This window comes from Uloborus diversus, chromosome 3 (genome assembly GCF_026930045.1).
Source record: "Uloborus diversus isolate 005 chromosome 3, Udiv.v.3.1, whole genome shotgun sequence".
Classification (NCBI taxonomy): Eukaryota; Metazoa; Arthropoda; class Arachnida; order Araneae; family Uloboridae; genus Uloborus; species Uloborus diversus.
In genome coordinates, this window is record NC_072733.1 from 34,399,712 (window position 1) to 34,416,561 (window position 16,850).

At 32.5% G+C, this 16,850-nt stretch overlaps 1 protein-coding gene across 4 annotated transcripts in view; it reads left to right on the forward strand.

Moving 5' to 3' along the window:
- The window catches only part of LOC129219185 (myosin heavy chain, skeletal muscle-like), a 232,031-nt gene that overhangs the window by 194,687 nt on the left and 20,494 nt on the right, over nt 1-16,850 (forward strand). For 3 of the 4 annotated variants that reach the window (XM_054853504.1, XM_054853505.1, XM_054853507.1), the window contains 5 exons: nt 432-611; nt 2,350-2,454; nt 10,647-10,730; nt 12,227-12,269; nt 13,169-13,275. In XM_054853504.1, coding sequence (XP_054709479.1) covers nt 432-611; nt 2,350-2,454; nt 10,647-10,730; nt 12,227-12,269; nt 13,169-13,275 — 519 coding nt within the window. The remainder of the gene's footprint in view (nt 1-431; nt 612-2,349; nt 2,455-10,646; nt 10,731-12,226; nt 12,270-13,168; nt 13,276-16,850) is intronic. The other variant, XM_054853506.1, reaches the window with a different exon arrangement.

The window sequence follows — 16,850 nt, forward strand, 5'->3', positions numbered from 1 at the left end:
TCACATGTGCTCACCCTTTTCCCTATACACACGGTGAGTAAAATAAAAGTACAATAATCTTTTCTGCTAATTTAAAACTACTCACGCTACCTTTATTTAGTACATACGGTGCATTTCTTTTTAAGTATAGTAAGAAGTTAACCCTTATATAATAGCTATCTTTGTGCTGATGGTACACATTCTCCAAGACAAGCAAAATATTTCAACCAAAAGTTATGCTTTGTGCTTGATTACATTGTATTCAATTGATAAACTATTTGTTTTTTGGCATGCACTTGGAATCATCGTCTCTTGTCACTTATTGTTTAAAAAAAGCAATAATCCTTTTCCGTTGCAATAGACTAAAGAAATGTGCTAAAATTTTGAACGATTTCGTGATAATCACTGATTTACGCGGTATTCCTAAATTGGTTTTTCTGTATATTATTTAGAATGTTGAAGACATTGATTACGCAGAGATTGATGATTCTTATGGAGTGCCCTATCAGCCCACCACAAGAACGTGTGCTTCCAAAACTCAAACTCCACGTCCATATCAGACATCATCATTACCAAGTGCCAACAGAAATAAAGCAAATGTGACTTCTGCCAAAGAAATGACTGCAAACAAGGTGAATAAAAGATTCATGTTCGTAAACAGAGAACATGTGACACGATTCAAGTAAAAGTGTTTCTAATGCAAGTAAAATCGAAATTATAAAATGCATGCCTTACGAATTTGATAGACCATGATAATAACTAATTCACTGTCAGACGAACTCAATGTGCATTTGCTGAAATTTGATTTTATTGCATGTATAAATATATGCAATTGAACTATTAAGTAACAAATTTATTTCGTAATTCCGAAACCATTTTTTTATTTATTTATTTACTATTTTTTTTTTTTGGTTTTGATGCGTTATACAGTTTATTAAAATAAAAAGCAATCGCGTGCAGTGATCCCGAAATTCCTGTTCTTACACTCATGCGATTTTTTGCACATTTGTTAAATTGATATTAAACTATCAAATTAATGCAAATTATCTATTAAGTGTGACTTAAAAAACAACACAGGCAAAGCATAATTTAGCGTCTTTCTTAGTGTCCTTCCTCTATTATTTGCCATAAACATAGCATTAAAAAAGAGCTAAAAGAATGGCGTACGGAATAGGCGTTGGCTTCATACATCCATGGCCGAGGCTAGCTCTGCTCCAGTCACTGGTTTTTAGAGGTTCAAGTCCGAGGTTTGAAACTCGGCAACAGTCAGTGATTTTTCAAGATACAGATAATCGTCAGTGTCCACGCAATATGGTTATGCAACATGTTAAAGGTTCTTTAATTGTATATTTGGAACTGACACTCTCGGCGACATTAAATTCCTAATGAATTTCAAATCGAGAGATCCTTAGTGAATCCAACCGATGGGGAAAAAGGTGCCTAAATCCTAAAGTGGTTACGATGAATCAGGGGTAAAAAACTCTCATAAAAGCATAGATGTCAGTCCCTGCACCATGGCTGTAATCAGCGAGTAGCTAATAAGCAACCCCATTAAGGGGAAAAAAATCAGATAACAATCTAAATTTTTGGGCGATCACTACACTTAATGCGAGTATCCTATCCCTCCCAAAAGCCATGGCACATCTCCTAACAACGATAATTGCTCAAAACACGAGAACACCATTACTCAAAATAACCCCTAAAAATTTTAAGGCCGTAGTCTATGCTGCAATTCCGTATAGTCGTGGACACCCCTGGTCTATCGGTACGCCATAGAAAAAAAACTATTCCCCCCCCCCCGATATTGCCTTTAACACTCCATAAAACTTTCATGACAGAAAAATATTTAAATTAAAATCTAAAACGACTTTTCCCTTAATTACAACATAAAGAGTACAATGTACAGTGCGTTCAGAGCGAAATGGCACTTCGCTTCACCTTTTCGAACGCAGAATTCAGTTTAGCGCGCCAGTAATCGGAGAACACAGCCCCGTGCTTGTAAATGAAACAACTTCAACTTTGGCGCGCAATTAAATGTGCAAAAATGTCTTAGTGTCTTCTACGTTACCTTCTTCGCTAGTCTGCTAATTTTCGTGATTTTTAAATTTTAAAACTGCTGTTTTTACGGCAAAAGACAACGATCATAAGCATTCTTCCGAAAACAGTGAAATAGAATCATCGGATACCTCGTGATGAAGGCGGAGTCAAGTGCCTTCTCTTGGTAAACGGATAATGACATCACGTTTCTATCTTGTACGAATAGTTTTATCATTACGTGCTTATTTTTCTAGCTTTCGCTAGGTTTTCCTCTCTCTTCTTGGTCTTTTTTTTTGTGCTTCTGAGAATCAATGCTATGTTAATCAATTTCAGATCAAAGATGGAAATTTTCCAGACAGCTGTGATGATGCTCGCCAAAATTTAGAAGACTGTATGCTTCGTGCCATGGCCGCAATGAAAATGGATATGCAAAATAAGGTGATATTTCTAACGGCATCTAAATGTTAAAGCTTTCTTTAAAGAAAACTAATAGCATAAAGTTTCGGATTTCGTTGAAGTTTTCAAAATATATTAGTTTATATCATTATTTCATAGACATTCCTAAAGCTTTTGCTTTTGTTGCGTATTTTGCTTTGATAATAGAAAAACATTATTTCTCCGTGAAAAAAATCGTTTCTCGTAGGAATTCGAAGTGTTAGTACTTTCGTTAATAGCAAGAGAAACTTGATTTTTTTCTGAAGATTATAGCATCATAGTGTGGTTTGCTTTTCTTAAGGAGAGTTACTTTGAAATCATGTTTAAGCCACCTGATCAAAAATGTAAGTCTACATGCATAGTCAGTTGTATCGATTGGGACAGGTTCGAACCCGTGATCTTGTGCTTAAGAGGTAAACATCGTTACCCTGCCGGCACTATATTTTTGTAGGAAAAATCGAGTAAATTGGCCGCCTTGAGGGAAAGGTATATATTTTTTCTTTTTGCCAAGAGGGAAGGGGGGGGGGGGCAAAACCATACACAGATTGTACTAGGAGGCAGACAAACTCTTAGACTTCACTAAAAAAATGTAAATTTGAGTTTATTTCTCTCAATAATAATGATAATAATAATATCTGCGAGGAAAAACTCTTACAGTGGCCATTATAGGTTCACAGGTGGGGCAAAATTGCTACTCTCTTTACCATTATACTCAATGTCGGGAAATGAGTAAAAAAACTGTTGTTTTTATTATTTTAAAACACAGAACATAACCGTAACATAAATGCTAACACTAATCTCACTAGTCAGCAAAAAAGAACGTTTTTGCCTGTATCCTGGTTTTAAATAGTCAAATCCTACTGATTTTGAGTCGAGAAAAACAAATAAGGTAGTGGATTTTTTTTTAATTAGCTCTTGTTTTCAAGATACATAAAAGCCCACTGGAGAAAGATGCGCAGCAACCACACATTAATTTCTAGGTAATGTTAAAAAGGGGAAAAAAATCCTGTGCCATAAATGTTATTAAATAGGTCCTGTTTTATTAAACAATGCTTATTTTTTGGAAAGCAGAGGTTGATTTTGACTTATTGCTGTAATCGTTTCATTTACGATTGCTTTTTGTGCGTCAAAGAAGACCATTTCTTGTAATAGTTCAGCAGCATTTGGTGAGCATTAATTCAGCCCAATGGCCCTGATATCTGCGTTACATTCTAAAGATATCTTGGTGAAACCTTTCCTCATGCTCACTGCTCATAGCTTTAGTTTTTAAACAAAATATCCTGGAAGAAGTGAACAAAATAGAGTTTCAGTATTTGAAGGGCCATCAAAAATTCGCTCCTTAATCTTAGTTTCAATATATCTTCGAAATTTCTCTCTAAGGTATTCGGAAAGTGTCTTTGTTCACAGCTTTCACGAAGTTCTTCATTATTCTCAGCAGAATGAGCATGGGTGGAAGAAGAAATGGGTGGATTGTATTAAAGGCTGATTTTGAGCATTTCTCTTCCCAGAACTAAATTTTCTAGAAGTCCATTTCGGTTTTCATGTAGTGAGATTTTCTATCCTAACCTGGGGTTCGAAGTTTAGAGGACAGTCAGTCCCGTGGGGCAGGCACGTAGCTAGGATTTTGTTAAGGGGGGGGGGGGGGGGTCCAAGGTTGCACGAACTTTAAAAATGAAAGCATGCTAAATCAGAAGCATTAACTGTTAATTGTATAAATTAATACTATTCCAATCAAAACTACAATTAATAAGTATGATAATTAGCTTAATTAAGTAATGATGTAGCTTTGCAATATACTTGCTTTCAAAAAAAAAAAAAAAAAAACGCTCATATTTATTTTAACTATATTATCAACTGTCTAACTCAATAAATGCCCCATAATTCCCCACTCCTGACTTTTTCGAATTGGATTTTGGACTGCATTTAATGCTTCTATGGACAAAAATATCTCTGGGGCTCAATAAAGAAAAGCTCGAAATGTTTCTTAATTCATTTCAATTTTTAGAATTCATTCAACGATAAGAAATGGAATGATACTTCTAATCTTCATCTTTTTTTTATAGTATTTTCATATAAAAGCTTAGGAAAACATTATTAAAGCTGTTCAATCAACTAAAATACATAGAAAGTGTCGTTGCTATTAATAAGTATTTTATTGTGATGTATTGCTAAAATAGATATCTAAGGATCAGTTATGGTATTTACGATGAATTAAGTTAAACAATAAAATTTCTATGTCAAAATTTTGAAGAAAATTTGAATGATAATTTGTTTATAAGTACTATTTTTTAGGTCATCAAAGATATTAAACATTTTTCTTGGACATTTTCTATTTAAGGAGTTTCGCATGCAGGGTCATTTAAGGGTGATAAGAGGAAGTATTACTTTTAGAACTTCGGAAAATGAATAAATACTCTTACGAACACATTGTATATACATAGTATTTTTTATGTATAGTCTTTACCCCTCTTCAGGAAAACAAATAAACTAAATCAAATCCATAGTTCTGGTCATTAAACTGATTCAAAACAACTTCTGTGCAAAATATTCCATTCTAAATTTAAAATTTCAATTTAAACAACAACTGTAGGGGAAATGACCGATAGTATCACTAATGAATCATCACAACAAAATTTGACACTCTAAACCTAGTTATTTTACAAACAATATGGAAATATAAAAATTTCACATTTCTACATTTGGCGATAGTCATCCGATTTCGATCCTTTAGGAGGTAATCTTTGCCCTATTTGTGATAACACGGCAGCACCAAAATTATATATAGTGTAAAAAGCTAATCATATTTCGGTGACAAATATAAAAGGTTTATAGGTAGTTTGAAGACTTAATTAGCAAACATTTTGCTCTAAGTCATCAGATGTTATAATGTCAAGGTTTAAAAGAAGACAAATCTCTTGTAAAAACTCTAGGAAAAGTTGTAAATTAAAAATCTAGATACGATTTAAATTGATATTTTGAAATTATATAACAACTAGAAAATCGCCCGTCAAGATATGATGGATGAAAATTGATTCCACATTTGAACCATGAAATTGCCTGTTTGGTGACATTTTGATAGTTAACATTTTAAACCCTAACTCCAGTGGATAAACCCTAAGTTTCAGTAGATAACGTTCATTGTTGAACACTTTTTCGTTTCTTCAGTGCCCTGAAATGACACAGTCTCACCAGTAAGACAGTTAACTTACTAGATCCAGTTCAGCCTTGTTAAAGAAGGTCTTTCCCTGCATTTTAAACATTACCAAAACATGTTATCAAATTATCATGGCGTGTAGCGAGTTTCATTGTTGATGAAGTCAAGAGTATTACTCAATCATTGGCTTTTATATATATGAGGATAAGAACAACAACTATTATTCTTGCATTCGGAGTCGACTGTGCTTTTTAACCTGAATGTACAGATACTTATTAAATAATTCTTGAATACAAAGAAGTCAGTAAATAGCTATCAAAAAATTTGCTAAATGAAGCATATGCACGAATATCATTTTTCCTTTTTTATAAATCATATATAAAAACGCAAGAGATAAAACATTCGCAAAAATTTCTAGTTCTTTTGGGTACATTTTTGCTCAGAAAGAGTGAAAGAAAAAAAAAAAAAAAAACTGTGTTACCTTGTGATGAAAATGAACTAATATTCTGAATGAATTTCCAGACATTATTTTCATGGTTAAAGAAAGGCAATCTACAACCATGTTGTAGAAAGGCAATTAGGGTAGATCGACCAGTGAATGAACAGTTAAGCACAATTTCATTTTCTAAAAATCCTAGTAATTTTAAATTCTATACTATAAAAATCGTGATAGCTAAAACATTTTAATTGATCTATGTAAATATCTCTAAAAACTCGCGGGAACCTAAATGGTACCGCTTCCGACTTTTTTATGTGTTTAAAGAAAAAATGGCACAACGATCCAGTGAATGAACACCTCGAACCAGTAAATGAACACAAATTGGTCCAGTGAATGAACATGATAAATTTTGATTCAAAAGGAAACTAAGTTTCTTTGAGATTTATCTATCTATCTATCTATATAGCTACCTATATCTATTTATCTATCTATCTATTTATATAACTATCTATATCTATCTATCTATATAACTATCTATATCTATTTATCTATCTATCTATTTATAAAACTATCTATATCTGACTATCTATCTATATCTATCTTTTTATATCTCTATCATCTATCAATATACCTTCCTATCTATTTTTCTATCTACACATCTGTCTATCTCTATGTCTATTTACCTATTTATCAATGTACTTATCTATTTTTCTATATATCTATCTAATTATCTATCTATATACCTATCTACCTATCTATATACTTATCTATCGGTCTATCTATCTACTTATTTATCTACTTATCTATCTATCTATAGATCTATCTACTTATCTATCCATCTACATATCTATCTATCTATCTATCTATCTATCAGTTTATCTATCTATTTATCTACTTATCTATCCATCTACCTATCTATCTATTTACTTATCTATATATGTATCTACTTATCTATTTACTTATCTATATATGTATCTACTTATCTATCTATTTATCTATCTAATTATCAATCCATCTATGTATCTATCTATCTATCTATTTACTTATCTGTCCACTTATCGACTTATCTATCTATCTATCTGTCTATCTACCTATTCTATCTCTTTATTTATCTACCTATGTATCTATTTACCTGTTATTTTTTATATATCTATCTCTGTACCTTCCTCTATCTATTTATCTATCTATCTATATACAAACATACACACATATCTACCTATCTATTATCTCTCTTTGTATATATATTTCTATTTCTCATCTTTCTGTCTACCTGTCTATCTATCAAGAGAGATAAAGATATAGAAAGATAGATGTAGGTAGGTAGGTTAATATACAGATAGAGATATAGATAGATAAAAGATAAAACTCAGTAAAAAGTGCATTGTTTACAAAGACAAAAATAAAGAAATTATAAAATATATAATGAAATACATAAATAAATAAGCATATAAAACTATCTGCATTACAAAAAAGTACGAAAATGAAAATATCTCAAAGAAACCTCAAATCTCTTTTTAAATCAAAAGAAATTTTGCCAGTGTTCATTCACTGGGTTTTCGCAATATTTCGTACCCAGTGACTGAACACCCCTCTATCTGAAAATCTACGCATTCTGCATTGACTGAAACAATTTAAATCCATAGCCTAAATATGTATACTTAATTTTTCTTTCGTAGAGTTAAAAAATAAAATTTATCGATAAAAATAATATGTATCAAAATAATTGCTAGCCCAAAACCAGCCTTATTATTTTGAAAGAGAGAAAGAACGATTCACGGCAGTAAAAATTTCAAATTTTTTCCAGGAAAAAAATACGTATCCAAAGTAACCAATCAGGTGTCAGACAGCTTAGAATATCAATAAAGATCGCTTTTGTAGTGAATTTATTCAGAAAAAAAAATTTTGGAAGTTTATTTTAAAAAAAAATGACGCGCTGTTCATTCACTGGGTGGTGTTCACTCACTGGCCGGTCTACCCTACAACTTTTCTTAGAGTTTTTACAAGAGATTTGTCTTCTTTTAAAGCTTTAGATTATAACATCTGATGACTTAGAGCAAGATGTTTGCTAATTGAAGCTTCAAACTACCTTCAAATCTTTTATATTTGTCACCGAAAGATGATTAGCTTTTTACAGTATATCTAATTTTTTTGCTGCCGTATTATCACAAATAGGGCAAAGATTACCTCCTAAAGGATCGAAATCGGATGACTACCGCCAAATGTAGAAATTTAAAATTTTTATATTTCCATATTGTTTGTAAAATAACTAGGTTTAGAGTGCCAGATGAATGCTAAAAGTTGCGAGCTTCCGGGACACAATGATATAAGTGATTCATCATTGTTGCGAATGAAAATTATAAGTGAAATAAATCAAATTGATTGGTTAAAAAATGAAATGATATTCGATGTTTTTTTTGTCTGAACAAAATTTTAAATAAATGAGAAAACAATGCATAAAATTGCTCCTACTGTTTAAAAAAAAAAAAAGAAAAAAAAACACATTAAAAAAGACTGCAATACAACTTACCCAGTGGGGGTTGGCTAATTTTTTCTTATGTGTTTGTGGTTCTACTCCTGATTTTTCCCTTTAACTTTGGAGGAAAACATTCGTGCAACCGACCCATACCAATGGCAGCGATAGAGAAAGTGAATGTGTGACTTCTGCACTATCCACGACTCTAGGAGCCTTAGGCACCTTCTAAAAAGGCGGCGTTATATTACAAGGGCGGATGACCCCACAAGTGTCGCTTTCCTCTTTGTATGACCTTCCTGCAAAAACATTCGTACAAATTTCCTGTCTCCGACATTTTCATCATTGATGACTCTCATCAATCTTTCGTTGACAATAAATGTTTTTTTACGAGCTGCCGGCGATTTCTTTGCGAGGAGGGGCACTAAGATAATGTCTCCTTTTTTTCGGATAGCTGCTGGCGATTTTCTTGCGGGGCAGAGGGCTAATGTCTCCTTTGGGCAGATCTGCGACGCGTACCACGGGTTGAAGACTTCTGTAGCCCCCCCCCCCACTCCCAGAGGTTCTGTTGTTCTGAACTAAACTGAACGTGAGAAAGTTATCGAATAATGAAAATATTTAGGACAAAATAATTTATTTATTTATTTTTTTGGAAAATTCTGTTTATGTAAGTGCGGGGGGACAGTGACCTATCGGGAAGGGGGGGTCCGGACCCCATGGACCCCCCCCCTTGGCTACGTCCCTGCGTGGGGGGTTTTCTTTCTGCCAGGAAAAAAAGAGTATTAGTGAGAATTCACTATCCTAGTTGGCTCTGTATCTTGAAAATTAGAGCTAATTTCAACTTTTTATGGTAATTTTCGTGTTTAGCGAGGCAAAATACTTCGGAGATAGCTATTTTTGAGCCGGCTGCATTTTTGCTGTTGACTAGTGTTATTTAGTAAGGTAATAATTGACTTTGAACCAAACCTACTCGTCTACCACGAATTTACACAGCTTTTGACGGACGATTAAGCACGACATGAAATCATAGTAATATCGCGGAACATAGCGACATTGCTGGCCTAAAATTTCTGCGGAATCTTTAAAAATCACAAATAAACTTTTCTGGGACCATTCTACCCTTATCGACGCCATTACGTAAATGCATCGATAAATGAAAACTAGTAGCACCATCTACTGTTTTGGCACATATTTTTAACACTCAAACCATGCTGTTTCCGAAGGTCAATAGAAAATTTTAGTAACAAAAAGTGTAAACCACTTATGCTTTATGCTACTTAATTCAAAGCACAACTTAGTGCACTGTGGTATTAATTAACGAAAATATCGCGAGTGATCATTTTTCTCACGTTATGCTCGCCCTTCTCCTATAAGCAAGTTCGAAGGAGGGAAAAGAGGAGATAAAGGTGGAGTGGGGGTGGGGAGGTCAAAAAGCACCTAAAGAAAAAGGATAAATTCGGTCCGCTCGAGAGTTATTTTTTCAAGTGTTTTTTATATTGGATTTGCAGAAGTGATTCAAAAATAGCTTGAAGTCTAACGTTTGTAAAATTTACAGACGGACATGAAATTAAGAATAGTCGTATGGGTCAGTCATTATATTCAGGAGTGCAAAGGTGTGTATAGAAGCACATTGCGAATTGCTAAAAGTATGAGGAAGGAAAAAAAAAGCAGAGAGGAAAAAAATCGTAATTTGAGACTTTTTTCGAAGTGAATACCAGTTTATACCGAGTACAACCTTTCCATCAACTGTCTTCATGGATTGTCGCCAAAAGCGATCGAGAAAAAAAATCGACCCTAATATACTTCAAAAGCACTCTTCTATTATGAAAAAAACTTTTCTAGATCATAAGGATTTTACTGAGATAAGACGGAATTACCCAGTCCTTATACACTGAAAGTTTTCGGGTAGGTAGTGAAAATAAAAGAACCTAAAGGCACTTTATTTTGTTCTTTCGTTCTGAAAAGCAATTTGCCTCAATTACAGAACTTTCTGCCAACTTACCAGACTTTTTTGTCTACCGTTGACATAGTTCTTAAATATTTAAAACTGAGCTTAAATATTCTGATTTTTTTTTTTTTATTTGTGATAAAACTCATAAACACCATTTTTTCTCTTTTCTTTTTCTGTGCAGAAAATAAATCGAGAGCAAGCCGATAAGCGTATGAAAATGCTGTTTAACAACACCGCAGATAAGTCGAAAGCTTGCAAGCAACAGGTATTATAACGCTTGTTTTAAATCTGCCTTTTTGAGTATTTATTTACTAGTGAAATCCAAATTCCACTTTTTGATGAAAGTTCTCATCCAGGCCAATTCTACCAGCGATTGAGACCAGTCGCAGATAAGGAAACATTTCGTTTTTTTTTTTTTCAAATAAGGTTTCAAAACTTTATTAGATGAGCTCGAAAACAGAAACTTAATTCCATACAATTCCGAAAACGAAAAGCAGAGCATATTTTGAAAAGAATATAGGAAAGAATAAACCAGAAAACAATGAAAACAAAAGAGGATAAATAAGTAAAGAATATTCTATAGGCAAATTGATCAGAGACTGAGGACAATCCAGTGAATGAACAGCTCAGATTTTTTGTTTTCAAATCAAGTTTCAAAACTTTTATTAGATGAGTTGAAAACAGTAATTTCTTTAGATACAATTTCGGAGAAGGAAAGGAAAAAAAAATGAAAAACGATTAGAAAATAATAAATTAGAAAACAATGAAAACAAAAGAGGTGTAATAGCTAAAGAGTATAAGATAAAATATGTGTATAAAACAAGTTCAAAATATGAAGAAACGTTAGTAAAACCTGGATATAAAACGAAAATCTCACATGTTCAATGATTAGAAAATTTGTGTTTATTCCCTAGTCAGATTTGTTTATTCAATGGTTTGCTACCGTACTTTTTATTATCCTACTCCCCCTCTGAGAAGAATAACGTGAAACAGTACCATAAACCTTCGCCGAGGGTTTATTTGGATCAAAATTAACCCGAGGAAATAAAGTCACTCAAAAACTAATAATCTCATGGTGGTATTGAACCCACTATCCTCGCATTTTCAGCACGACAGCGACGTTAGTGGAAATTATACATCAAAGCAAAGAATAATAAAAAACAGTGCAAATCGATTTCTTCGAAAAACCACCACAACGTAAGCTTTGTACCTCAGAGCTAGAAGGACGTAAGTCCAAAAATTTCTATTTTCTGTTTATTAGTGCATTGTATGTTGAAGCCTATTCCGCGTCGCGCCATGTGAACGTCATTCTTAAAAAAAAAAAAAAAAAAAATCTTCTCAATTTTTTACCAGGGGAAAAAGAGAGCACGTCCCATTTTTTGCATGTGCCAGAAAAAAGTTTCCTCTCTACAGTAAAGTTATCATAATGTGACTTAACGTTCCTCTGGCTCTGAGCTACAGAGTTGTCTGTTTTATTTTTCGCCGAAAGAGATGAAAAAAGATTTCAAAATTATGTGTTAAATATCGAGTTTGATGAGTTATCGAGAAAAATATTGCTTTGTCGCAAAAAAAAAAAAAAAAAAAAAGGGAGAAATAATATGCGTATGATATGTCTTATTCAGTTATCCAGAAGAATTAAATAGGCTATAGAACATATTTTCATTGGAGTTTGAAGTCTGTATTTAGGAGAAATGCATGTTTTTGCTTTGAGATTTGTAATTTGATACCAATATGCGTAGGCAATTTAGATTTTTCTTTCAGGTCTCACCTATCCAAACAGCTTCAGAAGATAATGATTATGATGGTAAGTGACTGATTTTTACTATATTGTATAAAACTTCCTCTTTAGCCAAGAAATCCTTTCAATGGTAATTCTTTCATTGAAAAAAACTCGAAGTAAGTTGCGATTATTCATAGCTGATAAAATGGATCTATTTGTTATATATGGGTATGGAAGTAACATATACATAGCTGAGTTTTCCCAGAGGAATTATTACTAACTAAAATATATTTACCATTAGTAATGCAGATAATTCTTGCATACCAGGAAAATACTACTTTTCTGTTTGAAAAAATACAAAACAAACGGAAAACATTTACATTTCCTCTATTTTATTTTATTTATTTATTTATTTATTTATTTTTTTGAGCATACTATTATCAAACAGATAGTGAATATTCTAGGGGATAAATTTAAATGATGATGAAAATACAACACTCATTGAATTGAAATAATTGAAATTTTTGGCTGATGCTGTTTGTGAGAACAATAATATTGAACGCAATATATTTTTAAAAAATTTAACTTAAATTTTAAAATTTTGTTTCCTAGCTCTATGGTTTTATCTTCCTCGTGTAAATTTTTTAGTAAAAAAAACATTTTAAAAGCAAAATAAAAAAAATAGTTTTTGTTTAAAGTAATGAAATACATTCAATGTATAGTAGTTTTTGTTTAAAATATGTTACTGCGGTTAAACTCTATATGCCATCTCGAAAATCCTTAGTCATTAAAAAGCTGCATGTAAGTTCATTTGACTGCTATATTTTGTTTCTGAGAATGAATTCTCCACAATAAGGTTTAAGGGTAGGAAAATCTGACCAAGATCATTTTAAATTCCTGTAGACTTTTTGGTTTTTGAAATGAAAATACACTGAGATTTGTAGCATTTTTAATCATTTGTTGTTTAATTTGTTTATTTCCAGATATTCTTCCCCGTCCAACCAACTTCCGAGTCGTTCAGCAAGTAGGATCAGATACTCTTCTAGTTGGCTGGGACTATGTCAATCCGTCTGTGTTGGAAGGATTTGAAGTACGTCACATAAAGTATAAGTCATTCAGATATTAATAAGTTATTCTGAATTCTCATGTGTGTTTGAGAAATTTATAAAGGCCTTAGTTTATATTTTTATTTCAAACTTAGGCGGCAGAATAAATATTGTATCTACCAATGCCTACATCTCTGTACATCTATCTGTTTTCGTACTATCTATCTTTGTATCTATCTATCTATCTATATGTTTCCTTACTATATATCTGTATATCTATCAAGCTATCTATTTATCTATCTATGTTTCCTTTCTATCTCTCTGTATATCTATATATCTATCTGTATGTTTGCTTACCACCTATTTGTCTGTTTGTTTACTATCTGTCGCTCTATCTTTGCAAAGCTTGACCACGAAAAGAAGGAGGATGACCTTGAAGCAGAACATCATTTGTATCATTTGCAACAGGTAGAATCTGCCAGGAAGCACCAAATTGTAAGAGGCATGGTCCCGCTAATCCTATCTATTCCAAAATAATAACAAACAACCTATTACAAACGATACAAATTATGTTTTTGCTTCAAGGTCATCCGCCTTCTTTTCGTGGTCAAACTTTATCTACCTATCTCTATATCTGTATCTACGTTCTATCTATTTCAGTATCCATCTATCTTAACATTTTGCTATGCTGCCATGGAAAGGTAAAGAAAGAACAGTATCTGTAGAAATAAGTTTTTGAGATATTTGAAGAAACGCGTTTTGGATTCCTCACTAAGAATAATGAAAAGTTGGAATTCGATGTTTCTTCCTTGTTTTATTTTTAGCGGGGAGGGGGGGGGGAAGCAAACTTGAACAATAATGCTAAAGTACAATAGATGATAAAAAGTAATAAGAAAATGGGAAAAAAATAAAAAATTTCAAATATACCATTCCACGGTAGTATGAGTCTCCATACTAATCAATCTCTATAAGAATGAAAATCTTAGACTGTTTTAAAATACTTGCAGCGCTGGACACATTGCATAACTCTAGAAAATACATATTTATTTCTAACTCTGAATGAAATTCTTGGAGAAGGTTTCATTGTTACATGTTATAAACAATCAGATGGCTATTAATATTGACTTTTGGCATTTATAACAATGCATAAACAATTAGTTCAGCTCTATTGGCTAAAAAATGCTAAACACCACATGAAGTATTACATAATTTTTTTTTAAATAATTAACTTATTAAAAGTTTAGCTACAAGGTGCATATTCTCGGCAAAATTTACATCTCTGCATACTGAATTTTATGTTTCTTGGCTTTCGGTTTTTCCGAGAAACGCATGCCACACACACGCTATCATCTTATTTTATTAGATGTACGGATGGACTATGCAGCAATGATTCAAGTTAGTTTTCGATATGAAATTGTTCTAGATTTGGATTTTTTGGTAATACTATTTAGATGTCAATAAGAAGCATTTTTCATCGAAAATTCATGAAATTTTGCTAGGACTCGACCGATGCATCGGCCTGGCCGGTGCATCGGCGCCGATGGTTCAACAATTTAGCCATCGGCATCGGCGGTCGATGCTAACTTGCGGGAAACATCGGCCCATCAGCCTTAAAAAACATCGAAAAACGATGGAATTGGCCGATGTTTTTGAAAAAAAAAAAAAAAAAAAAAAAAAAAGGACCTTTGCTGTTTTACTTTTTAATACAAAGTAAATGGAGTTGTTGTTTTCATATAAAATTATTTACTTAAATTTCAGTATGAATTTCTATTTTTAGTCATCCCTAGAAGAGTTTTTAATACTACATTCAGGTACCAAACAAGTTAATTATTGCCTTGTTTCTTGCAGCAGGATGTACGTATGTATTTGTCATAAGTCATAACTCAAAAATGACAATCTGTAGAAGGTTCAAGTTTCGTATGTGGAGTCTGCGGGAGTTCCAGTTGTGCACTTCCCTTTTTGTTTCCGATCGGGTGTTCTGAAAAGCCTGTTTACTCATTTTTTGTGGCTATTAATTACTTATTTCAATGCAAAACTAATATAGCGTCTCAGACTAACGATCATTTGGTGATATATTGCCGAATCGGAGACCATGGAAACAAATATGAGATGGCGAAACCGATTTTTGTGTCATTTTATTAAATTTCCGTTGAACCGACGGTAATTTTTAATATTTCGATATTTGTAATATGAATCACAGTAATGCAGTCTTTTCTGTATCGCTTCGGCGGAGTTACAAGTTTGAGGCCCGTCGAAATACATTTTGGGGATCACAGAAGTTGTAAAACATTTATCATTCGCATTTTTGTAACTTCTTCGGTGGCCCTATGGTTATGGGGCCTATCGCGCAATTGCAACATTTGCTATATTTTAAATCCGCCATTGCATGTCAAAACAAACTCGGTGCAAGTTTTGACAGGGTTTTCTGCTCAATGTTTATGATTATTTTGAACTCGATTTTTACGACTATTTTTTGAACTTCCGAGAACACTTGCGTGCCCCTCCTCCCACTCCCTCAATTTCTGAAATTAAACTCTAGTTGTACTTCTGAGTTGTTTAAAACTAACACTATTCATAAAATTGGAGATTTTTTTTTCAAACATTATCTATTGTTTAGAAAGAATTAAGGGCATTAATGTAAGAAATTGATTAAAGACGTTTTGAATGGTGACATAATTCGGAAATCAAAGGGACTTTTGAATTTTTTTTTTTCAGAAGTGCTGAAGTAGATTCAGAATCTCTTCCGAGGCGTTGGTGGTAGCTGTTCTGTACTAAAAAAATGAGGCAGAGGTTGGGGCCGAAGTGTGATTTACTCCAAAATCAGAGGGTGACTCCCCTAACCCTACCTCGTCGTTTCAAGCATTTCTTAAATATTTAGCGATTATTTATTTTAGTCAAGAAATGTCATTTTGCGTATTTCTCATACTTGTTTCACCTATGTTATATTTCGTAAATTGCCATCTTTTTTGCATCATTAATAGCGATTGATTTTTTTTTCTGTTGTAAGTAACTATTTTTATGTATTTATATAAAATCAATGAATAAGTTATTTTCGTTTTTTATAGAAAAGTTTCAAGGATTTTCTATTATGCAATTTTTCAAATTTCAGAAAATTATTGTTAAATTGAAAAATTTAATTTGAAATTGTTTGTAAAGCTTCATAAAAGATTAAACAATCAAATTGTTCAATACTATGTGTGCAATCATCAGATTAAGTAGTACATGTATTCAGTTATTAACTTGGTGTAAATATTGAGTTTGTTTGTTGTACCTGCGTTTTAAGAGCCTTGCTATTTTCATAGCTATTTTTTTTCAGCAAAATGTATGTCACTTAATAGCTTTTATGAAAAATGCAAACTTTTCTATTCATAAATTTTAAATAAGTATAAAAATATTCCTATTTTGATTTAATATTGTAATTTATCTGTTACCTTTTTTGTTGAATTTGATGACTAAAAATGTCTACGTGCAATCTTTCCACTTTAATTGCGTAATTTGTTGACGGTTTCATAGTTCTATTCCTATTTTTTTTTTTTTTTTGAATGATTAAACAACGTAATTTAATTTTTTTTAAACTATGTTTAGTGTACTTAAATTCATACATTATTACAACATTACT